Here is a 27,802-nt window from a genome sequence, read left to right as displayed (position 1 = left end):
ACTAACAATTATCGGAATACGTTTAGGTCCTGAAGAAAAACTTTAAAGATCAATGACCAAACAGTGAAAATCAAGTTAAAATTATTGTTCCTGTTGTCATCGAGAAAACGCATCGGGGAAGGTTGACACACGAGGCTTAACGTATCTAACAAATTTATTTTCCAATAGCACAACAGGAGAATGCGATAGATCGTGCTCTGAAGCAGGTATTATATTGGCTGACTTCCATTCCTTTTATAGATGAAACATATTCTACATCTCTAGAGTGGGACTGATATAGTTATTCTCTATTGCAGCATGAAGTTGAGACGTCTTAAGCGTCTTTGTAAATATTCTGTGATTGGAACATAACAAGGATTCATTTAAATATTCTAGATTGAAAACAAGAGAGATTTACAACAATGAGGCCGGCTGTATATGCTAGTGTTATGCGGAACCGGAAATCTGGGACAAGACGTGTTTTACCGACGCCCCATGTATATTCGTGGCAAAGATTTTTTGTGATGTTATTTGTTGGTGCTGTTTTATTCATTCCTGGACTAATTGTGACTATAATTGGAATAGAATATAACGATAATCTGGACGAAATTCCCGGAGATCGAGTGTAAGTTTTTGAACAGATGTTGCTTACCTTTTTCATATTTTCATAATCATAATATCAAAAAACTGATACTATAGTAGTATCACCTTATGTTGCACATAAGTATAGAATAGATCGTTCCAGTCTATTTAAGATAAAAATTACCATAACAAACGAGAACCAAGTGATGTTTTTTAGACTTATAAGTCACAATTTTATAATTGGTATAATTTTTATGGTCTTGATAAATTTTAAGTGTTGATCACCGTTTACAATGATTGATTACACCATCTCAAACACCATGAGACGTACAATAGTTCTCTGTCATTTCCATGTCATAAAGTAAACGGAATGATAAAATAACACTTGTTGTATTTGCTTGTTGAATCGATTCAACTTTGAATGCTACCGTGGAGCGTGAAATTCAATCTTGTCTGTTTCTACAGCTAGGTATAGACACATATTTAATTCAAATGGAAGTGTTTTATTTGAATTTACTAGTTAACACATTGGTAAATTTTCAGATATATCCAGTGGGAAATCAGTTTTGTAATAGAAACTATTTTGCTCTGATGGTTACATGTAATGTACGTCAAAAATAAGCCATTAAGTAGGGTTTTATCTTTCATACAATCAACAAGTTGTCATTCCTTATTCATATAGTAATCATTTTAATACTTGCGGGAATACAAACATGGTTGAAGTCTTCTTGAAAAAAATATTTATGTATTTCTTTGTTGACTATGAGTGATGCTGTTATTAACATGCAAAAGTGCTTCTTTATGTATTGAGAGAAAATGGATGGGAACTTTTAAGTTGGAATCGTCTTTAAAGCAACATTTGATAAGAATAATTTGAAAAATAAAATGCTGTAAATTTTCATAATGTAACGGAAACAAAAATTATAATATAAGTAACTGCCATATCGTTGTGTTGTTTTACGCTACAAAACGCTAAGAATTCAAAATAACTTCTTTTAATTATCGAAAAAAAGAATAATACTTATGATTAATGTGAACAGAAATCAAAGGAAATACATTCACTATAAGAATATCCTTCAATCCAATATATACGTTTGAAAAGAGTGTATTGTTATCTTATAGGTTATGCAAATTAAAGTCACAAGGGTGCTATAATAATATTATTAATGTTAAAACAAGAAAGAGTCAAAATGTATATTGAATTCAATGAAATAATATTACATAAAAGAGATAACATCATTTGTTTCTGGACATATGTCCGCAATAGGGCAAGTACGTGAAATGTTTCATCTATGAAGCCAATTATTTTTAAATTGTCACTTTCTTTTACCTCTGTTAGACTTTATAATCACATACTTTGATACTTTAATTTAGATAAATATTCTTCTATTATAATAATACTTACTTTAAGACCACTATATATTGATTAAAATTAGCATCTCTCTTTTACTGTTGACATAAAAATGACAACATTTTACTTTTTTTGAGCTTCAATGTCGCAAAACTATCTATAAATAAGTTGAAATGTGATAAATCTGAGACTCAATATGTAGTTTTGTGGACTCTGAACTCAGACACTATGGTGCAAAAAACGATCTTTGATTTTTATCTTATTTCATGTAACTCTATTTCTAAATGAACTGTACTATATTTCTATTTTTTTAGGCTTTTGTTCCCTCAGAGAATTATTTGTGAAGACTTATTAGTTTTTTTAGTATGTTTAAAGATACAAGGGAAGGAAAACTATTGAACATAATAATACATAAGATAATTGAAAGTTATATATAATTAGGTACTGTCTCGCAAGATTCAGGAAAAAAATCCAGTCTTATCACGCAACATTTCTTGTCTTGAAATTAAGATAACGGATATTACTTTAGTTCCTATGTCTACTTACATCTTGTGTTATAAAACTCTCAGTGTTGCAATATAATAATATACACAGCATAAAATGTATACCACGAAATAGCAGTCCTGAAATGAAGGATAAGGGCCTCGAACACAATAAATGTAGTATGAATACATAGAACGGATACGGTATTTCAGTCTAACATAAGCTAAAAAATAAAAACATAATTGGATTTGTTGATGAAGTTTACATTTCATCGTGCCCATCACCTAAGTTATGTTAATGTTTAGATATATAAGTAAAGCTGTATATTATTTATATACTTATTATTATGTTTATAGAATCCGAAAGTACATTGTATAAATGTTTACCTGTGGACGAAATTTCGGATTTGGTTGCAATTTATCGTCAATTTGCATTCACAAATTGTCTCTAATTGTCGGGCATATTTTTCTATCATCATTTTACCTTTATATAGTTTTTCAAATACATTCATTATACAAAGATTAAACCCTCTGTTTTTGTTTTACATCTGAAGTAACGTGGTGAAACTACTTTCATTCCGCATTAACTCCGAGACGCTACGCCAAACAGAAACAAAAGGATAAAATTTTAAAGCTCTATCGATCTAGGCTTAACCTAATAGCAAACTATCTAAAATATCTTCATTTCATAATGAAGTATTTCTATGATCAAATACTTTTTATGTCTCCTTTTGTACCAACATTATGGCCTTTAACATACTTCCATTATAAAAATTAAAATTTTATGTTCAGCTTTACTACTTTCTGAAATGTCAAAAAACACTTAATATTATAACATCAGATACGATTGTTACAAGACAGATATTTGATTTCTATTCAATTGACAGAAATTCATAAAATTGTAATCTGTATATAAATTTGTCTAATATTTTCATTCTTTTATGACGATATTTCATATTATGTAAATATGCAAAGGCTGTACCCTGCGCTCTCAATTTTATAACTATCAGTGTATGTTATATCTTACAACTGTTGGTAATACTTACTTTATTATCCTATCTCCATAGTATAGAATCTCCAGACTAATCTTGTTGTGCAGAAATAATTTCTTTTTCTCTTTCTCTGGAGTGTATCATAACTAGATTTGGACATTTGTCATTCTCGCATTTAATGTCATTTTCTAATGTTTTAAGAGAACCCGGCATTTTCATAGTAATTTTTTCAAAAGGAAGCGAGACATATTGATCGGTTTGGTTTTATGTTCATTTCATATTCCTGCTCATCTAAAATAAACATTTTACTCAATGGAAAATATTCCCGTATAAAGTGCATTGGGGATTATAAATATCCTATTTCTATTATTCTTTTGTTATTCAGTCAAAAATGAAATATCTAGCGCCACAAATATCTAAAATATGTTTGTATTTACTTTAAAAGTAGGCTTTAAGCCAACTAGGCCTGGAAAATACCGTAAAATCAAAGTGTTAATACTTGTTTTGAAAATAAAAACTAAATTTCTAGTTTATTGATGTAGTATAGTGCACGAGTCGAGTTCAAATGCACAGTAATTTTATCACAAATTACGGATTTTCGTGGTTAATGAAATTGCATTATGAACAATAAATCCTGCATGTTTGCACGACAATGCATCAAAAATAATTATCTATAACTTACAGAAAGAGTCTAGACAAAAGTAATAAACTTTTGGAATAACGTGTAAATTAATTTGGTGTTTGTTGTTGTAGAATAATATACGGTTCGAGTCTCACAGATATACATGTAACCACAACTGCGGGTATGCCTGTGCGGTTAAAGAAAAAAAAAACATCTGTGCATAATTATACAAAAACGCCTAGAAAAGTAATATATATTCCGATTCTAACTTGCTTATCGAAAGGTGACTCAAACTCCATTGAGCGGTGAAGTAAATGTCCTGACGTCATTTGGTTTATTGGCGTCGAATCGGATGTCGCTTCCTTTTTAATGTCGTGAATATAGCTTACCATGTAATTATGCACTCCACTGCCTTCTTGTTAAGCAGGTCAGAACGAACCATATTGAGCGGATTAGAAATTTCCGTAGCGCTTTTAGGTTTATTGACATCATATTAGACGTCATATTGCATGTTGGCATTCCTGCATATCCTTATGCAATGCATATACGCATATAATGTAGTATTTTACTCAACTTTTCAGGCTGTAAATAAGGAAATGGTGTAAAAAGTGTACATTTTAATCAAATGCGTTCTATAGATTACAGATAATTGTCAAACGCAAAATATATTCTTAATTTGAACCTTTGTAATTATGCAAATTGTCATGTTTGGCTAATAGGACTTACATAATTAAATGGCATAATTAAACAATATTGTGAAAGTGATTATTAGAAAATATCATTAACTCACCATAACAGCACCATAAATTACTTCATGTATAGCATAATGCATGAAAATGAAACATTAATCTGATAAAATGTTTAATTTTTTCCGTGTAAATTCCAGACTTATGTAAAGTGAATAGCTTTAGTATATTGTTATAAAGATGTCTGACAGGTTATATGAACTAGTATATATGGTTATTTTAATATAACCCGAACCACTATGTGATGTTTATATTGCAAACAACCCTTTATATACTGAAATATAACAATAGTCTTTATAACGAGTTTATGATACAGCATACTTCCTTTATTTTAAAAAATAATAATCTAAAAATATATCAAATTGAGAAAGTGTACATTTAAATCAAAATAATTAACAAAAAATCAAGTCTTTAACATTCATTTAGATTAATGTTCATTTTTTTTCTTTTTGAGAAGTATTACTGATGGATGTTGCACTTATTTATTATCCCGCATGCACAGACTCAATCAAACCGAGTCTGCAGTTTTCATGTAATTTTGTTGCGATTAATGCTTCCGAGAGATCACTTTGTTTCCAGATTTTTAGGTGATTTGCGTTAAATAAGTGTAACTTGATAAATGCGGGTTTGCCAATTCTATTTCCTTGGCTTTATTATAATGTTCATCATGATTTATCTACTTCGCAATTCTATGTCATATTTCAGTAAACTGTAGTTAAACAACATTTACTTGTTTTTCCTAACGGTTAAAACATTATCAGAATTGATTTTAAGTACGGTATTTCAGTTATATCCCAGCTTACACAATATTGTAGAAATGAGTCTGTCCTTTACCATTTATTTCTTCTGTCTTACCATTTTGTATATATTTTCCTATATATTCTTGTTTCCTTTTCTGGAACTAAAATGAATCTAGACATTTCAATTATTGATTGATGTCAAACTTCTGAACGAATCTCATTTAATGAGGAAGAATTAACTCAGAGCGGCATTGTAATAGGTCTGTCTCTCAGCATTATTTGTGGGCTAAATAGGTTCTTCTTTGTAGGTACATGCATTTGTTCTACCATACAAATGGTCTGAAGCTTATTCTCGCTTGTCATATACCAACCATATATTATTTACTATGCTAACATTTTATTTGGAAACTTTATTAATAATAGTTAAGTAAATACGCTTTTAAATTTAGATTTTCCTAACCAATGATTTGAACCTTGCATTGAACATTATTTTCCTTTTTTTACAGAACCTTTAGTTTAGATTTGTAAAGGCCTTGAACCAAATAAACAAACATTTTATTTTTGCTGCCCCTTTTACATATTCTGCTTTTCTGTAATTTACAATTTCTTATTGTAAGTTCTAATCTTATTATTTCTTTATATACACACACTGTACCTGCATTTGGAAAACGTGATATCTTGAAATATATCAAACTGTGCTCGGGAATGTTGTTTTTGTTCTAATTTGATGCAAGAAACAACATGGCAAGGATGATTAGTATGTGCTTCAATTAGACGAGACAAAATTCCTAAAAAGAGATTTTATTGATTTTATCAGTGATTACGTAATTGCTTCCTGATTTGGATGTAACTTCCTAGTATAAATTTTCAAGAGTGAGTTCTTCTCTTGTTTACTAATTAACCTTTCGTCAATACTATTTTCAAATATAATGTTTCCACCTAAAGTATTGTAAAAAAAACGCATGCACTTTTACATATATACATGTGTTTGAAAGGTTTTAGAGAAAATTACAAAATTAATACGTTTTGTTGTGCAGATTATTAAAAACTATTATAATTTGAAGTATAGATGTAAATGAATAAAACATTATTAGTATTCATTTCAAAGTATTCTTTAATCGATGACTTAATACAAAGAATGTAATGTAATCGTAATATAAGCATTATAGCTATTAATCATTGTGTGTTCATGAAAAATGTTAGTATATCACGTTTCAAAAATGTGTATCCTTGTAATGAGCATAACAGCATAAATTGAACGGCTAAAGGGTCAGTAGAAAATCAAACTAATCAAGAATTTTATACTAGTAGTGTTTCATTGCTGATTGTTTAAGGATACATGGTCAAGTTGCTCCACTTTTTAAAGTCGATCAATTATCCCTCTTTCACAAACATTTCACAATGCTTTCATGATAAGTTGCAAGCCATTTGACAACATGTACTTGAGTTGTCATACTTGCTTATTTATAAAATTTCAGTGAAATACAAAACTATCATACTCACATTTTAATTATCTGAACAATGTTATATAAAAACCATTACAAAGCACGATTACTGTAAAAGAAAAACATGCTTTTTTCAATATTGTTCCGTTTGTTTATGAGGAAATCTTAGATAAAAACAATATCATTGTTGCCAAATCGACAAAAGCTTCAGAAAAAGTGTCAGAATGAATGAATTACTATTGTATAATTGCGAACAAAGAAAAACATTCGTCTGGTATTTTGTATAAATTGAAATGCAAAACTGATAACGAGGATAATGCACTCCATTACAAAAACTGTACATTCTGAAATACGATTTCCTTCGAGAGCAATGTCATCTACGAAACAATCAAACATTCAAAGATTCAATTAACAATAGCCTTTTAATGTTTAGAAACAGTATACGCTGCACAACCCACGTCTTCCTAATTTTAGCTATCCGATTGGGTTTTTTTATTGTGGTATCAATGGATACAGTTAGAACACAGTATGACTCAAGTATCACTCTCTCTTAAATGTGTTGTAAGGGGAGGATTATGTTTAATGTTAATAGAATGTAAAATTATTTAAAGAAAGTTTAAATACATAAAACATATGTATTTCTTCTTTCTTTTCTTAACTGTAATGTAGATAAATAGATTCATAGTAATGACGATGATTAAAAAAATGTAAACAAAGGACTATGAGAATGTTGAGTATAACAAGTTGTGACAACGACCTAAACAATACGAGATTATCAACGTATCCAATAAAGTTACCATATATAGAACGACATAATTTATGAATTACTGATAAGACTATTTATATGCATTTATTTTCAGTATATGCCTATAGATATATTTGATCGTTCGAAGCAACCACATAAAACAATTTATTAATTCATTTGAAACCCAACGCCATTTTAATATTTCAATTTGAATTCCTTTAATTACTATAAAGGCATATGAAATATTTTACATTCCTTTCATACAAATAACACTAGAGGGCAATGTTTGATATGTTCGCTTCACATATCACAGTCGTATTCTAAAAATATCACTGGTCATGCTGATGTAATGTGTTCATGAATTTGCCGATAGTTGTTTCAGGCAGTTTATCTGTCATAATTTAAATCACTTTCTTGTTAAGCTGGAGAGATACATAAGAAGATATGCTTTAGCTAACTCGTATAAGCACACTAGCAGGTAGGTGGTAATCTGTTTGTCTTTAAGGAAAATATATTTCAGTTTCAATTATACCAAACATGTGTATATTAAACACTAGCATACGCATTAAAAAGGTTATGTTAAACGGGAATTTAACGTTCTGTTTTATCCATGACCTCTTAATCGCAATTTCTGCATGAAATTTATAAAAACCAATGTCCTGCCCCAGCAATCCTTAAATGAAAATCAAATATAATTTTATACGTTTTTTATAGATGTATGCAATCTCCATTAAAAAGTTAATGTATTAGGAACTCCAGCTCTGTAGTTTTGTATATTAAATGGATAATTTTATGTAAACAATAAATTGCGTACGTTGCAACTTGGAAGGAATAATAACAAAATGTAATTGATAACTTTCACTATCTCAGGTTTATATGGATTGGAGAGCGAGGTGTACACGAATGCCATCTCTAAAAACCTCTAATAATCTTTTTTTAAATACTAGCAAAGAAAGGCAAACAAAAAATTCCCATTTGTTAAACTAACAAAATATGTCTAGACATTAATGTGTTACTTAAAAAAAACTTTAAACATGGTCGAGAAATTAAAAAAAATATTAAGACGTCTTCTTGTGTAAAATTTGTTAAAAGATGTTGTCATTTATGTTTTTTGAACATATAAAATCTGATAGAAACAAAATCTTCAATATGCAGGCAGTGTTAAGGGTTTTGTTTACATTTTTAAAAATACGAAGGACATTTGCATCAAAATACTTTTGATTTAAGGAACTAATTTCAAGACTTGTTTAATGCCGAAAACAAACACTAAACATACTCCTGAAATAATACGTTATTTGATTAAAGATTGAAGTCAAATAATTGAAATAATTTGGATGTTGGAATGAATCAGATATCATGAGTTTCTTCAGGTTAACAGTAGATTTTACTGGTACAGATCAATTTTTAAACTTCTGTTAGCATCATTGTTTTCCAATACAGATGTCTGTCGATTTCACATCCCAGTTGTCTGATGGAAACTAAATTTAATAGAGTTCAAACCGATTTAAAAGTTCGTGTTTTCTGAGATATTTCTGAGATAATGTGAGAAACATAAAACCGAGATTAAGTTTCTATAAGCAGTTTTCTTTGAGATTGTAATAACCAATATCTGCACTTTTAAATAAATTGTGGCAATATGACAGGAAAAGTATACTATAATTTTATAAGACATTGTCTGAAAATTCATTACAAGGTTTTATGTTAACATTCAAATAAAGCCACCTCCTGATAAAGTTACAATATTTTTTATTATGAAAAATGCTGATTATTTGTTACAAAGAGGACTGCAAAACACATTATTTCAATATCCAAAATAACTTTTACATTTGTTCACCTTACGATGTGCTTAATATAATCAACTGCATACTACTCATATTATAAAATTCACATTATTCACAGTTATTCAGTTTTGGTTTCCTTTCAAAGAAACTTAACTTAATCAATCTCATTATATTGCATTTTGATTGATAAAATCAACACAATAACTTCCAATTACAAGTGTTGTACAAAAATTCAATATGCTGGTGTGTGCGAATCTTTAGATTAGTTTAATTACATTAATCTGGAAACACTAGCACTCCGCGGAAATCATTTTCAGAATAATGTTATTAAAAATCAACTGAAATGTAATTAGAGCTTTTTTTATAATTGTTCAACTGTTTTCAAAATCAATGCTTAAACACTTAGATAAACGCTTACCACGCTTAATATCTTAGCCGGACTCGTGTATATGTCAATCCACTCCTCATGTACGGGGAATTTCAAAATATGTACTGAATGGTAACATGAGTTTCATCAGTTGCCACCACACAGGGTAAAGGATAGTAGATATCTGCTACTTGTTTCTGAGATAGAGGCTGGTTTATTTACAAAAATAATTCTTGAAAATGACCCAGTATGGTAACCTGATGATGTTAATATGTTGACTACACCCCCTCCCATAACACAGTCACTAAACAGAATAATACAGCTTTTCAGTGTTTTAAAATTTCAGCCATGATATTTGCGTTTAAATTGACGTAAATACATTTATGATGTGGAAAGTTCTTAAAATTTGTTTTGCTCAATGCCGTTTTCGTTTTTCAATGATATCTGGCATTAAATCTAAAAAATAAATAAATAAAATAACATACACGAAATGATAACAAATTGACTACGACACAGAAACGTTTTAGATGGTCAACTGAATTTACCAAATATCATATCAAACTTTTTACACGTTATCATATCAATACTGTTATATTATATATTATATCAACAATGTCAAAAAAATTGCCAAGTTCCAAAAAACTTTTGAAATAACATTCGGTATTTTCTGGCATTAAGTTACGAAAGTGAATGTCGCAACGTTGTCATGTTAAATTGAAACTGGGAACAGTTTTAAATAGTTTTTGTTTGAAAAAAGGATCACTTTGTAGTATTGGTCAAGGTCTTCGACTAGATACATGTATTCGTTCATTAAATCCAGGAGTTAATTATATTACAGCTTAAACGATATACATTGTATTTAAGAGTTTCAATGTTTAAAAAGTCCATACATTTTGTATATTAACGAACTATATATACTGTAATTGATATGTTTTAAAAACAGAATTAGTTTTGATGATATGGCATGGACATTTTAGCAGTAACTAAATAAGTAAAAAGATGCCAAAATAATCCAAGGTATGAAAATGTCTTATCGATATGTGTCAGTCAAATTAAAGTTTGAATAAATATTGGTGCCATGTTTCACTAGCAATGATATTGATTTAGATAATGCAACATATATCCACCATTAAGTTACAAAACTGTTAATTGACGAAGATTTATATTACCATTTGCGTTTTGCGTATACTGATCAATATGTAAGTTCGTTATTTAATTGTAGATTACACTTTATTTTAAACTAAGTTTAGAAAATTGTATAAAGTAGGTATTTTTTCTAATTTGTAAGTTTCTTAAAAGAGTTTTAAAGTCATTGTAAAGCAATATGTGCAAAATCTTCTATTCTTGTGAAAGGTCATCGTCAAAACAAGGTTGATGCACACGCTTGTATCGACTTCAAATAGCGGGTGGTCTTGTATGTTTCTATTTCCATGCAATCTGCAGTAGTTTATTGCATTTTGATTGAAGGTATTGGAAACAATTACTCTGTCCTGCTTCCGTTCAATGCGCAATAGGAGATATCGTGTTTAAAACAAGATTTAAAAATAATAATCTTACTTTAGAAAATACAGTTCAATCGCTTGAACACATTTTAGTAGTCAATAGTTACATGTACGAAGAAAATTAATAATACTGAATGAAGTATGACATTGACATTTTGTTTCTTTGAGCCCGAGATATTTGAAATGACTGTTGTTGAACGATATTGTATACCACATTGATTCTTTCGATATCTGGGATGTTGTAAGATTGTGTTATGGTTTAACATTTACGACCACTGTCAACGAAGAAACGAAAATGTTTTCGGTACTTTTAAATTCAGATTTGATACCAGTTACAAGTTGCTGAATCATGGGATGGTCATACTTTCGCAAGCTCACGCAACCCTATCATGTTTATGGCAAGCCGTTATAGTGAATATTTGCAAACGCTACTATCCAACGCATAACAACACTTAATTTTTCCCCGTTATCATACACACTTATACACGCTGTCGCACATCCATGAATCTTGAAATGCTATAAAATGCTGATTTTGTCATTAACAGACACATAAGCTGTATTTTATGGATGGTATGAACCTTTTCTTCTTTAGAGGCTAATATCCAAGTAAATCTCATTATTGTATTGAAAGCGGAACTTTTATTGAGTGAGACATATGAATAGAAAACACATAATGTATTCTTTATGTCAATTACGTTGAATAATTAGATCTATCACTTTCTACATTACTCAAAGTCTGAAATATTGTCTTGGATTTATCTCGCTTTGATTCCAGCACTTTTAAATGTTGAACATTGAGTACCTCTCAAGCCGGTGCTAGGGGGCGTGAGGGATGTTGCAGTTTTTCATAATCCCTCATATACAGACTCAAACCAACCGGTCTGCAATTTTCATGTAATTTTGTTGTGATTAATGCTTCCGAGGGATCACCCTGAGTTTAACATAATACATATATCATTTTTGACTGTATAACAATTATTGAATGATAAATATAATTATTTTTCAAGGAAGATTTGTGTTACAATGAACATCAATTACAAAATGATCGTTGATTTGTACACTTTGTTTTTACTTGATCACTTAACAAAATTCTCTTCAAAACCTTGCAGTTCAACTTCTTTTTCGATGAAGAAAACATGCATCTCTGAAAATCACCAAATTGGTTATATTTCCCCTAGTCCTAAAGACAGTTTACTGTACTACACAATCAACAAGATCTTTAATTATAAAAATCGTTCATGATCAGATTAAGTCCTACGGTATGTTAATTACAGAAAATAAGAAACATACTGTAATATTGTATCCCTATATTGATTATGGTGAAACAGATTTTACAGAGCATTCAAGGGTCAAGCTTAGGTTCACAGTATGACTCAAAAGGTCAAGCTCAGATCAAAACCATGTCATTTAATAGATCAGGAATAGAACAATCAATAACGGTTATAACAGACAAAATAGATATTCATCATATCCGTAAAAGGTTTTTTACAAACATAACGTTTTTTTCCTTGAGAAGGATTAAGAGCAAAATAACCCTTGCACTTAGAATACTAGTATAAGAACACTGCGTTAAAGTTTAACCTTTATTCACAGGCATGACTTTAACAAAATAAAAGCATAGATATTCTCTCAACTCAGGAATGTTACCTTTTATACAGAATTGATTAAATATAAACATTGAAATGTATTTCCCTAATATCATGCTGTGTCGAATATGTCCTTGTATTTTCCTTTTTAAATCACATATACTGAAATAAAATGAAATCATGTGAACAACAGATTGCTTATTTCAGGTAATTAACCTCTTCATCGTAATCAATTAATTTAATCTCTGTTTCAACAGCTGTGTGTGTTTGTGTTTTACATTCACCATTTCTGAATATTGTACCGCTATCTAAGATTATAACATGGCAAGCAGTGTGTTATACAACTGTAAATTGAAGTGTGTAGAATAAGGGAATAAATCAACCAGGGCAAAAAGGTTATAGCAAGTATTACCCCAAACAATTTTAACTACATCGATATCAAAATTACGCACACATTTTTTGTACACTGTGGCTTTTCTGAGGAACGGAAAATATAACAAAAGGGCGATAGAGGGAAAGGGAAGATATGTATGCGTTTACTTCTTACACCCAATATGATTTGATAAAACGTTTGTATTCCGAGTACATTGATAGTATAGACGTTTCCTTTGAATAGTATTTCTGTCTACCAAAAAAACATGACAGAAGAGTATACAATATATTATCAGTTAACGGCCTGTAGTACTCTTGGGAACAACAAGACAGTTATTATGCCTGCTTTATTATCTCGCTGAAAATAGGAAAGATTGGGATATTTCTGATATGCAAACATCAGACATTTTTATTTCGCAATTCAATACTCTGATAAACATAAAATCACTGAAATGAATAGTGCTTTACCTTTAGTTCCAAACACATCAGCTATATTTATTGGAATAGTCTGAACCTCTCAATCAATGTATGCCATATACACTATTCTTGTGCAAACATTTTCTACTAACAATTCAGTTATGCGACTTAATTATAAATGCTGCATAGTGCAAGCAGAATTAGTAATAGAAAGAGCATCGTAACACGAGGCTATCTGATTTGTACAGGGGGGGGGGGCGTTTATATCCGTAAATCACATACAAAAATAAATCTTTATTTATTTAGTATTTAACCAATTATGTATAATATAATATATAAATAGACGTTTTGAATAGCTTGAGTAATAGAAAGAGCATCGAAACACGAGGCTATCTGATTTGTACAGGGGGAGAGGAGGGTCGTTTATGTCCGTAAATCACATATAAAAATAAATCTTTATATATTTAGTATTTTAACCAATTATGTATAAATAATATATAAATAGACGTTTTGAATAACTTAAGTAATAGAAAGAGCATCGAAACACGAGGCTATCTGATTTGTACGAGGGGACGTAGTATTAATCAGATTGCCTCGTGCTTTGATGTTCTTTCTCTTTTGTATCATAGTCAAACATCAAAACACGTTCCCTGTTGTCACAATATGAAACCCCGGGAAAAAGTAACCAATAAACGAGCATCTGAATATGATATTATTGTCGCTTTCCCTTTCTCTTCCGTCACAAAATGTAAACCCCAGCAAAAATGAACCAATCAATGGGCATGCCCTGGAGTGCGGGTAACTAATACCTGCACTCCAGTTAACGCACTGTGCATGTATATGTATGTATATGATTTAACTCTGACACATTTTCAACAGAAATGTCTCAAAACTATTATGTTACATCACTGTTTAATTATTACTATTAAAGCTTTTTATATGTTTTCTATTCTTAATCAAGTTAATATAATACTGCACGATCATATGGTCGAATTTCATTGAAAAATCGTGACATTGAAGTTAACTATAATCTATACTCATATAGTTTATGAAGAACATTTTAAATCCTCAAACAGATTTTATAGCCGTGTATAAACGATTGTGTTTGCAATATACTACATTGCAATACAATCTGCTAGAAATATTTCTAATTTATGATATAAAAGCCGCTGCCGTAATATTATGTGACACTCACATGTCTAATGTTATATTATCAACTTACAGAGGACTATAATGTGCATAATGTATTGAACTATATTTCAATATTGCATACGAAATAACATAACAATAAATAATTTCTTATTTGACTTGAATATAATATGATAATTAACATACTAGTATATACTTCCTAAATTATGTTACTATTTCTTACTACGCATGACTTAAGTTAAACCTGTAAAAGTGTTTCATCCAGTCTATATGTTACGGAATCCTGTTGAGGCCATTCATTATGTCGTCGTCGCGTTTGCATGGTCGACAAACGACAACGCGAAATGACATAGAAATATACCGAATTGACACCCAACAATCGCAAACGACGGCGACAATCTCAAACGACAATATCTACTTAAAAATGTCGCCTATTGTCGAGTGTCGTATCGCATTGTTGCTATGTCACTTCGCATTGTCGCGATGTCACTTCGCATTGTCGTGTGTCGACCCTGCAAATGCGACAGTGACATTATCAAACGACACGCGACAATCTCAGACAACAACACGTGACAATCTAAAACGACACTCGACAATGCGAAGCGACATTTAAGTTCATATCGTATCGCTTATTATGTAAATAAGGCAGTCGTCTAAATATACCTTGTATTTTCCCTATGAATTACAAAGTGTTTCATCTATGCCTACAGTGATTATAAGCGTTTTCATATACAATGTAATATATTATTCAGAAGCTAAATTTGACATTGTATATTTGTTCACATATGTTTATACCAGAATTATATATTATATTAAATCTGATATTAATTACAAATGGTAGATGTATAATATTAACATGATGATTATGATATTAACATAGACAGTTTCAAATTCACATGATAATCTGATTGAAATAATTGCTTGTTGTGGTTGTCCAAAACTAGCCATATATCACTTAAGATTATCCATAGAATGTTCACAGAAAAGATAATAAGTTGTTATTAGTGGCTTATACGTCGGAGTAGTAATCTGACGAATGCTTGTCTTGTGGGTGCAGACCCAGTCAGGAGCAAGCCGCTGTCCCATGAGCAAGAAACTTTATACATATTGAAAAGTACCGGTTGGTTCCAGGAACGCATTCAATAAGCATATAGCATATCGAACTTATAAATAAATAAATTCTTAACAGTAGTAATCTCATGCTGAATATTTTGATGATACTTTGCCATAAATTTGCCATTATACATCTAGCTGAAGCTGTTTGATTTGCCGGTTAAAGGTCAAGGTTAAGCTTGATTAGGATCGATATAAATCGATATCATAAGATAAAAAGATGACCTGAATAATAATCTTCATAAATATTGATTCAACCGACAGACTCTACATATGTCTTTGTCACACTGAAATATTACTCCAGGAAAACAGATTTCAAGATAATGAGATATTGATTGTGCAAGGCTGCTTACGGCTACTTGATATGAGCCGCGTCACGACAAAACCAACATAGTGCGTTTGCGACCAGCATGGATCCAGACCAGCCTGCGCCTTCGCGCAGTCTGATCAGGATCCATGCTGTTCGCTTACCAACTCTATTACAAGTAGAGAGACTGATAGCGAACAGCATGGATCCTGATCAGACTGCGCGGATGCGCAGGCTGGTCTGGATCCATGCTGGTCGCAAACCCATTATGTTGGTTTGTCATGACACGGCTCATATATTTTCTGGGACAAAGAGAATGTACGTGGTGATATAAAATCCGATAAACAATGTTAAAAGAGAGATGATGTTTTTTTAGAGTTAAAACTGTTTTTATCAACATAAATAATTGTCAGTGTCGTATTTAACTGCATTTGTGTCTGCTTATATATCAAGCACTGTTGTGTTTATCTGTTGATGTTTGTTAGGCTTGCAAATGTAACTTTACTTGGCTAAATACTCGTATTGTACGTCTTTTATGCGAAATTCTTGATAAAATCTGTTGATAACTTTCCATGAAATGTTTGCTCATCCTTGACAAATATATTCTTACTGCAAAATTGATCTATAATATATCTTGAAATCTAAGATATAAAGAATCCATAAGGTTTTTTTTCAACACTGACTATGCAGTTTTGAAGAATATTCAATTCTTAAATCTTTACAATACTTTACAATGAAATTATTTTCATTGAGCATTATTTAATAACTAGTTAATAAAGTATATAATTATTTGTGTGTTTTATTTTCTGTTTTTAGACTGTACAAATTTATTGGACCTGCAAGTTTGGCATGTGGAGTTTGTTTGATATGTGCTTCAGGGATATATTATTGTTGTTGGGGTGTACAGAGCCCCGTTAGCTCAACTCGCGCACGTGTAAGTATTACTCGTATTAATTTGTTTGAAATGTACGACGAATAAACTTAATAAAGTTTATGATAATAAACTGAAGAAACAAGCGACCACTATTTAATTTCATTACTATTTATTATACATGTATATATATATATGTGGTTATTTTTTACCATGTTATAATATTTTACTTCTTTTGCAAACGAAACAAATAAGGTTCGTTATCGACTAAAATCTGTAATGAATATGATTTTGATGCATATATTTTTTTATCATGTGCAATATTTCATATAAATGTAATATATGTCCTTTCAGCATAACATTTGATTGAAGCTTTTCAAATGTATTTATTAACACTTGATGAATCTACATCTACAACCTAAACGATGTTCATCAATTAAATAACGTATAAATATAGACGTATGTAACTTTTATTGCGGTATTTCATATCTTGTTAAACAAAGTTCATTTTTATTGGATGTTTGTCGAGAAGTAAAAAATCAGTCTTAACAAATGAATTATTTCGGCAGTTTGATAAAGGAAACGTCTATCCCATGGTGCTGTTAGATATATGTGATGACAACATGGTAAACAAAATATCACTCACTGCAACTACACAAGTATGATAATTTCAAACGGAAGCTATGGATGACTGAATATCTTTATTAATACCTGTTTTGTAATGATATTTCAATTTTTTAAAATAAAATCAAAAACGGGAGGCAACATAGCTTATTCGCATTTTCCCAAACCGATGCTTCCTTTTAAAACATAATCATACGACAACACCGACTGAAGTTTGTTGCACATGATTCGTTTGATTTCATTTCTGTTATGTTTATTACAGCTTTTGAATTAATTTCGAATATATTTGAGCCGCGTCACGACAAAACCAACATAGTGCGTTTGCGACCAGCATGGATCCAGACCAGCCTGCACATCCGCGCAGTCTGATCAGGATCCATGCTGTTCGCTTACCAACAAGTAGAGAAACTGATAGCGAACAGCATGGATCCTGATCAGACTGCGCGGATGCGCAGGCTGGTCTGGATCCATGCTGGTCGCAAACGCACTATGTTGGTTTTATCGTGACGCGGCTCATTTTATTCATTGACATGAGCGAAGAGACAGACTGACAAGATATAGAGGATATTTGTTTGTTTGTGTGTAAGATGAAATTTTATTTCATCGAGTGGGCTTTAAAAACAGTATTCTCACGAGTGGCGTAGCCACGAGTGAGAATACTGTTTTTAAAGTTCACGAGATGAAATAAAATTACATCTTACACAACAAACAGACAAATTTTCGTTTTATTTTATGCTTAAAAACAAGTTAAAACGAAATTTCCATAATTTTAACGTTAATGTTAAAACTGTTTCCCCCATGGAGAGCCCCATTTAGTCGGAATTTCTCATTATAAACAAGAAGTCTTGAGCTGAAAAATAAGTCCGCCAATCAACATTAAATGACGGTGATATTTATTCATTTTATTAAAAAAATATGAATGATCGCTTGTTTTAATAATAAAAACATACAATTCTTGTAGGAGAAAAGTCCAACCATCCATCCATATTTCTGTTACTTACTGCGAATTTATATTAGACCTGGCTTTGTAAATTGTAAGCGGCAGCCATTTTTTAAAGTTGTGTATTTCATGGGAGGAAAATAATTGTGTAAGATTCAGAGGGATATAATTTGGATTTGTTAGTCATACACCTTTTTAAAAGAAAGAAAACTTATTTGAGGATTGTAACAGACAAAAAATAAGTGTTGACAGATGTGAAAACATTCAGAAAAGGAGCTAGGAAAATGGAAAACTTGGAAGCTTGCTCAAGAACGCTGGGTTTTTTTACTTATTCTTCGAGTGATGGCTGGTCAATGCTTTTCAATTTTTTATAAAGCATACGGCAGTTATTGCTCGTAGGATACTTTAATATGCCCAAATGTCATCAAGAGCAGTTTTGCATGGGGGAAGGAATGTATTTTTCAGAACAAAAAAATTAAGAGACGAAATTTGGTGATTGGAATTTGAATGAATAGAAGTAAGTTTTCTTCTTTTTTAAAGTTTTTATTACTTTTGACATTTAAGTTATTTATCAATATCAGCTTTGCTTTTTCTTTAAACAGCCTGACATTGTTAGAATTGTCAGCAAAAATAAAATTGAGGTACCACATGGGGAATATCTTGAAAAAGTAGTTTCGTCATTGAAAAGAGTGAAATTATATTTTGATAATTTTCACTGTGAAATTACCAAATATAATTTTCACGGATAAATCAGTAATCCACTGAAAAGCATAAAATAAATTACTGAATATTATGAAAGTGTTGAAATTAATGTATATAAAAACCATTCTTTGGCAATCCTCTGCATGCTGAAAACAGCTTTAGCAGATAGATTTATTGAAGAGATATCATGAGATTTAGGATGAACAATTTTGAAAAATAAATAATAATAAGGGGAAAAGTATCTAATATTCGTACTCAATTATCATTATTTGTCATCGGATTTTAGAAACATAAGAAAACCAAAGAAAAGACAGAGCAATCTGACCCGTTGCAGGTAAAAATCTGTATAATGTTTGATATGTTGTGGTAGTTTGTATACTTATAAATCTCCTATAGACAACTCTATTTAGCTGAAAGTTTCACGTTTTCATTTTTTATTATATATGCAAATTATATTGCCTGTTAAATAGTCGCGTGTGCGTAGGATCATTTTGTTCTCTTTCTTGACATTTAAAGATAAGAAAGAAGTTACGTATTGTCACGTTTTTCTTGAAAACATGTCTTTTATCACTGCAATCATTAGAATCACATGATTCTTCATATCAATATGATGAAATAATGTTCAATATTCAACATAGCTGTCACATTTTTATCTTTATATTTGAAATCCTAATATCAAGATAATGCTTTGGTTTTTTGGTTTTTTTATCAGTGATTTTCTTATTCTTTATCACTAGCAAATATGTCTGAATTGATTTCTGGAATTATTTGCTCAATCAAGGTCTGCAGACATAACAAATACTGTATCTCTCTAAACATTTGTTTGTATGATGGATCACAATTGAGCCGCGTCATGACAAAACCAACGTTATGTGTTTGCGACCAGCATGGATCCAGACCAGCCTGCGCAGCCGCGCAGTCTGACCAGGATCTATGCTGTTCGCTTACAAACCCTATTACAAGTAGAGAAACTGATAGCGAACAGCATGGATCCTGATCAGACTGCGCGGATGTGCAGGCTGGTCTGGATCCATGCTGGTCGCAAACGCATAACGTTGGTTTTGTCGTGACGCGGCTCAATTATAATCTACATCAATAATCGTCTGTATAATCAGGGAAACTTCATGGGGATTTATTTTGTCTAGTCTCAGTCCTGAAAACAAACACATGATTTAGTTTCATTTTATTCTGCACTGTATCTCTCAATTACATAAATGTTTGTAAATTTTCATCATTTTATGGTCTGAGCTAGAGGCAACTTTTCGGTACTTTACAGTAAAGACAGAAGGTGCTTTACAGTAAAGATAGAAAATATTATGTACTTTTAAAAACAGAACTAAAAATAATTTTGCTTATTTCAAGAGATTATCTATCAAAATATTTTTTTTTACATTTAAATGAAACGTAAATTCTATAAATTGATAAATTGAGTTCTGGTCTCATTTCCCGTTGAATTAAAAAGCAAGAACATCGTGAGTAAGTTATATTTGTTTTCAACCATGATAATCATGGATCACACATGACAAATATTAGGTTCATTCAAATTTCTGATATTTCGACACTGAAGTTCAATGTTATAACTGACTGTAACTACTTTTTGTGACTAATTGAATAACCAATATAAAAAAGCAGTGTCAAACTATCCTTTTCATTGCGTTCAAGCTATTGTTAATGTACCTTATGTTGTAGATGCGTGAAAAGTGCCTCTGTGTATTTGTTATGATCATTTTTATTTATATCTAATATAAATCTTAATGTTGTCACGTGATTAAATATGTTTTTTTGTTATTATTGTAAACAACACTTTCAGTAAAACTTTTTTTATTAAATAACATGTATAGTTCATATCAAATTCATATAAAAGGATATTGCATGACATTCTTTTTCATTTGATTTGGATTTTTATATTGAATTCTTGATTTGGCAAGAGACATAGAAAAATCACATGCATATAGCCAATCTGCATGTCTGGCCTATGACGCCTTGTAATTAATTTCCGTCGGTTGTGATCTGCTTCGAAAAGACACGCCATCTTATATTGTTTGAACAAAGACAGTTATATGAGAAAAACGTCAAATCTCCCTATCAAGAATTGGCAGACCACTTTCAAAATTACCATATTCCATTAAAAGTCTTCCTACAAAAGACTTAGGAATAAACTCTTACGTATATACGTATATACTGCATTGACTTTACTGCGCAATTTATTTCTTGTAGCAATGATATGAATTTCTTATTAAGTCAAATAACTGTTAAATATTGATATTATACAAAAGAAATTGTAAATTATGTGATATCTTAAAAAAATGTATTAGAAAGAATGTTAGAAGTTCTAAACGAAATTGTATAAGATGTATTACACTATAGCTATACAGTAGCAAAACGTGTTTAAGAAAACAAAAGAGTAAAGTTGAATTAGTGTATATATTTCGAAGAATTTGTATATATTTTATCACAGAATTTGTATAATATTTGAAATTTTCTTGGTAGAGAATTTATTTCATATGCAACAAAAATTGCTTTTGATTTCATTACAAACACACAGTGCATTATATGCATCCATTTTGCCAATTATTGATTAGATGCAGGTAAAATTACACCGGTGTGCATTCTTTATGATTCATTAAAGGTTTTGGGGCTACAATTTATATATGTTTTATCTAGGCTTATATTTGTGACTGAACTTGTGGTAGTGATTTCTGAAAAAAAACAACAACATACGAATCCTCTTATTACAGTGTAAAACAAACTAGATGGATGATTTTATCGATCTTGCGTGTCAGACTAGCATCACTTGTAATCAAATCTGATTTGATGTGATTTCCAATTAACAAAATGACAACAGATCGTATTGCAATGATTCCAACTGTAAAAGTCTTGCTATCACAAAATTAAGAATTACTGTAATTAAACATAAAACACAAAACTAATGAACATTCGGGTTATCGCTCTTGAATATTCCAGAAAGTATAATCATTGTCATATTTTATCGTCAAATAAAACAACTCGCACCTTAATGAAGCGATATACTCAAAACTAAAAACACATTGTTTGAAAAAAGGAATAACTTGTTTATATCTTTTTAGCAACTTAAATATCATATAGGGTGTATTGTCGTTTTCTAAAGAATTAAGCTTTAACAATCCTAAGCATTGTTGTATTATGATCTTTTGTCTCATCTTGTCTTAAATAATTACATTTCAACGATATATTGCGTAATAATTGGATAATAAGATTATTTCCACTAAATGTCATAGAATTTCTAATTGATATTCGAATGTATTTTTCGTCTGAAAGTATAAGTTCTATGAATGAAATAAGGTTACATCTGATTTATATAAACTTTGTTGAGAACATATCATCACCATAGTGTAATAACTGTAATAACTATTAAAATCAGAAGGCCTTATTCCGTTACTGCACTAGGTGATGGTATAATAGTTCCATATGCATACTATGTTTACTTGCAAATGAATATTCGTGATACGAATACCTCATTAACCATGTGTACTATATTATTTAGGCAACAGTTCCTACCATTTCAAATGAAAGAAACGCCAAATCACCATACTCCAGCGTTCGCTCACATGGTAGTTCTCCTTCTGGTCATGATGGACACACCTCAAGTGCCCCGAATACACCAAACCAAAGGTCAGGACGGCATAACAGTGGAACAAATAGACACAGATCATCTTCACAGTCATCTACACATTCCTCACGTAATCATTCCCATCACAATTCACGTCATAGAAACACGTCCCAATCCCATCAAAGTCAACATTCTCACAATTCACATCATAGCCCCACTCACAAATCACCGCAGTTATTGAAAGACAATCAAGTGCCCTTTGTACACACTTCAGCACCATTGGCACAAGGAGAGACAGGGTAAGAATGAGTTTCATTATTTTTTTGACATCAAAATTAACGAAATCATTGAATTATGAAACGATTTCTTAGGATGTTTAATAAAACTGTCAATACTTTTTAAGAACAACAAACCTTATGTCGGCTTTTTCTGACATCTACACTTTATACACAAGTTTACAAATATTCACACTTTCGTGAGATAAGATAATCTGGTTCCATCTAATATGCATAATTTTAAAATTGAGGTGTATTATACACTCAAATATGTATCAGATAGAGTCAAAGGGTTTGTCAGATAAAGTAACAGTTAAAGGTTTGAGGTGGTACATGATTAAAGTTGTTGTCATTAACCACCTGTCAAGTTATATTACACGAGTTGCCGGAGTTTTATATTTTTTTTAAGCTATTGATACACAGGTTCATTGTAATCCCTGTTAATGAGAATATTTGTGTTGCTGGCCAACATTTAGGTAAATCAAATCTAATGACTTACCCTTTTTTGTTAAAAACACACGAAGACGCATATTTTGAAAATAAAGAAAAAGAAAAAAAATGTATGCAGACAAATATAAATAAAACATGTTTCATTCTTTAAATAGCCATCAACCTACAAGACTAAAGTATGGATCTTTCAAAGCACAGTTTTATATTCTCTCACATAGTATAACTTCTCCATTTTTATTTTAAGACATGGTTCCTTTTTCTGCTTCCTTTTCAATCTTAAAATCATAATGTTAAATTGGTTGACATATATTGTTACGGACCTTTTACATCATGCACTTACTGCTTTCATTTGTTTTGTCTATAAACATTTTTATTGCCGCTTTCTGCTGTTTGCATATACTAGCTTGCTTATAAAATTGTTCATTCTTCTTTATATATATATTTTTTTGGAAACGGCTTATCATTCTTTTCATATAGTTAAAACTAAACCTTATATTACCTATATTTATTTTTGGAACATAATCCTTTAAGATTGCTTATATATTTTTTATGATTGTTTTCTGATGAAAAATCAATACATAGTTTTCGAATATAAACCTGTATTTTTAATCCGTTTTGCAGAACGATGCTTTAGAAATACGAATGTATTTAATATTGACATTTTTAAATAAACACTTTAAAAAAAGGTTCCTATCTATATATTATATATAGATGATTGATTATGTAAATGATTTTGCAATTACATATATGTGTTTTAATTAAATGTGCTATAATTAATATCAAACTGTTACACTTTAAGGTGCCCTGTCATGTCTTTAATAGTATTTCCACAAGAGCATTGTATAAATGTATCTTTTATATACATGTATATTAGACAAAAACAATAACAAATCTATGCCATTAGTGTCATCATTTGTTTTTTATTCTATATTTTCAACATTGAATGGTTAAATGGCATGTTTACAATTTCAGCTCTATGGACATTTCAATTGACATCGACAATATAGATGATGACAAGAAATATTGACCCAGCGGAGATTTACTGGACCAAGTCATTTCGCTGTTGCTCAATTATCATGTTGTAGAAATAGGGAAAGTTTTAATCCATTAAAAAGTTTTGAAAACATTTTAAGACTTCTTTTTAAAAAATTAAAGCAAAAAACAATGAATCATTATATTAATGAACTTTTAAGTATAATAAACATATTATACAATATTCATGATACATGAAAATACTTTTGTAAAATAGGTTGTCATGTGATTTGTTACTTTATACATGCATTAATGACTAACTTTAAGTATGATGCCAGTGATTTTATTGACCAGTACTAAACAGAAACAAGGCAAATGCTACAGACTCGATTTAATTAAGCCATTTCGTGGATGACGGAGGTTCAACGCTTCCTTGAGGAACTAAAGCTTGATCCCACATACCAAATAGAATTCAGTATAGTCAAGGAAATGTGGTGTTTTTGTTGAAAGTGAGTGAAATGAATAATCTTTTAAAAATCATTATTTAGGTTAAGATTATACATTTAAAAGCACAGAACCATGCATTGCACATATTAAAATAATGGTTCTAAATTTTCAGTTTCCGTTACCCGACCACCACTTTTATTAGAGAATATTCGTCAATCAATGTCGATAGTGAGAAAATGTTTGAGTAAATCAATATGAACATGTATTTTTTGTTTTCTTACTTAGGTATATTACCATAACGTAAGAAGTATTTTATTACGTAATAATAGGATGTTTATACGTTGTATATTTTTTTAGAAATAAAATATCTTCTAACACTTATATTTGATAAGCTACTGATTACTTTATTTAAATGATTATTTGGCATTCAAAGTTAAGCATGGAGTTCTCGCCATCAGTTTTCACCATATGAAATGTCAAAGTTACCGTTTAAAAGTAATGTATTTGTAATAATTGTCTTAATAGTCTAGATTTCTTTAGTTAAAGATTTACTATGCTCGTCTTTAGGCAAAAATACTTTTATTGCAAAAGAAATATTAAAATCTAGAACATTCTAACTGAATAAGTCAAATTTTAATAAAAGAACACACACACTAAGTTTGGGAAGCTTCATGTCCTATTACTTGTCAAGTTAATTTAGTTCTTTCTTAAAATAAATGGAAGATCTTTTAATGACACTCTGTATTCATACTGTATGTGCATATTATGTGTAGAGTTTAAAACGTAACATATCTTCTCTTGTGTGTACTCAAAATAAGTTTATTTTACATTAAAAAAAGAAACTGTAGATTAGCAGTTATCAGTTATCAAATTTGAGCATAATATATCTTTAACGTTTACCGTTATACAATATAACAAATACCATGACTTTAAAAAAGTTTAAATATTTTCAAAAATTGAAGTCTGCACGTACCACTTTGGATTATAACTTTAATAGATAAATTATGTTTAGAAATGAAAAAGGTATGATTCCTGCAAGCTGTACGTGTGTGCAATGTTTTTTTTTTTATAATGTATCATAAGCAAATTGTAAATTTTATTCCAATTTGAATAAATGTGTTCAAATAACTGTTACAACTTTATAAAGCCTTCGTAATGCTGTTTGATAAAACTACTCTTCATTTGTGAACTAAGTACGAATACTCGTATATTTAACATACTATTAAAGGTATGATACATGTTACAAACTAAAATAGGAATTTGCAATTATTCACCTTTTGTCATGTAAAGACATTTTAAAGGCGGTATTTATACAATCACACAGAAAAGTGATTTAAACAGTCAATATTAATGCATTTATTTCCAATTTTAGCAGATTTATACAAGCATATTTGAGTTAAACTTCTTAATGTAGATGTCAGTCAAACAAGAGGATTATAACGGTTAGATGATATTGTGAATACAAGTAAATGCGAATCATGTGATAGATTTTAATTGGCTTTGAATTAAGTTTTATTTATGTTATCTTTAGAGATATACAATGCTCATCTTTGGGCAAATTACTGTTATTGCATAAATGTATTGAAATCTGCTAAACTCCTCCAGAACCTGTCTAATTAGTGAATGTATAAATTTTGTTTGGGAAACTGTGTTGATTCCCTGTTACTTGTCAAATTAATTTGGTATATTTTTATGAGAACTGCTAGTTTTTTAATGACACTATGTAATTATACTGTGATTACCTGTAGTGAGTATAGTAAAATACATAACATATTATATTTTCTGTTTGTATTCAAAAGATGTTTATTTAACATTTCAAAAGAGATTTTACAGTAATTATCAGTTGTTTTCAAATATCGAATATCGAAGCATAATATAAGATGGTAAGTTAGTTCAATAGAACTCTTTGAATCACAACGTAATGCAAGTTGCGCATTTAAAAAATATTTAATTATGTTATGTAAACCATTTATTTTGTGTTCCTATAATAAATTTGATTTATCTGACATCAAATATAATGTTTGTTCTATGATGTTAACTTTGAAACTGTGTACTATACGTTTGATTTATTCATGACCTGATGTTACGAATGTAAAAAGTAAAAGTTGTTTATTGATGTTTATGATGTTATGATGAATGTTAAGACATGTTTCCATATAAATTTATCTACCGTACATTTGGTATTTGTTGTTTATTAACGATATTCGTCGTGGTGGTGTACGCTTGTAAAATTCACGTGCAAACATTTAAACCTGTGTCAACTTGTTGCATAATGGTGAACATCTTGCTAGATGTCCAAACAGTTTGCTCTGCATTTATCTTATAAATATAAATTTCTAAATTAAATTTGAATACTTTTGTCTACTTGTCTACTAAAGGTTAATAATTCATTTATAAATGTTTGCTTTTTTGTACTTTTCTCTGTGATGTAAAAATATTTAGGCAGCCATGATGTATATCAATCATTATGATAAAACTATCTTCATTACTAACAAACATAAGGTAGTGAAGTACTCTTTAAGTTTCAGACTTAACTCCCCGTACAAAAAATATTGTGTGTAACAACATTCACATTTGTCAAAAAGCCAAAATCTCATCCCTTGTATCTTATATTTGGAGTGAACGTAACGATAAAATATGTTTGTCTCGCTTTG

General features: G+C 30.3%; 1 protein-coding gene across 4 annotated transcripts; it reads left to right on the top strand.

The window, feature by feature from the left end:
* On the top strand, positions 1-27,322 carry LOC132714349 (LIM domain-containing protein A-like). 4 transcript variants are annotated; one of them, XM_060697201.1, is made up of 6 exons: positions 14-604; positions 17,095-17,212; positions 19,702-19,749; positions 22,939-23,303; positions 23,885-23,905; positions 24,702-27,322. In XM_060697201.1, exons 1-6 carry the CDS (start codon positions 402-404, stop codon positions 24,754-24,756), a joined length of 810 nt encoding a protein of 269 aa, XP_060553184.1. In that variant the 5' UTR covers positions 14-401; the 3' UTR covers positions 24,757-27,322. The 4 variants fall into 4 exon arrangements, with proteins under 4 accessions (XP_060553182.1, XP_060553186.1, XP_060553185.1 ...); XM_060697199.1 differs by lacking the exon at positions 24,702-27,322 and having other exon boundaries at positions 1-604; positions 23,885-24,248; XM_060697202.1 differs by lacking the exon at positions 23,885-23,905 and having other exon boundaries at positions 11-604.
* Positions 27,323-27,802: the final 480 nt, after the last annotated feature.

This window comes from Ruditapes philippinarum, unplaced genomic scaffold, assembly GCF_026571515.1.
Source record: "Ruditapes philippinarum isolate M1 unplaced genomic scaffold, ASM2657151v2 ctg122_1_1_1_1, whole genome shotgun sequence".
In the NCBI taxonomy this organism is placed as follows: Eukaryota; Metazoa; Mollusca; class Bivalvia; order Venerida; family Veneridae; genus Ruditapes; species Ruditapes philippinarum.
Note: the sequence above shows the minus strand (reverse complement) of the source record. Positions and strands in the feature narration are given on the sequence as shown.

Bases quoted from the DNA above. Each gene is read 5' to 3' on its own strand.
- LOC132714349 (XM_060697199.1), top strand. From the start codon at position 402: ATGAGGCCGGCTGTATATGCTAGTGTTATGCGGAACCGGAAATCTGGG. The intron at 17,213-19,701 runs GTAAGTATTACT...ATCGGATTTTAG, and splicing joins TTAGCTCAACTCGCGCACGT to AAACATAAGAAAACCAAAGA. The intron at 23,304-23,884 runs GTAAGAATGAGT...TTCTTTAAATAG, and splicing joins TTGGCACAAGGAGAGACAGG to CCATCAACCTACAAGACTAA.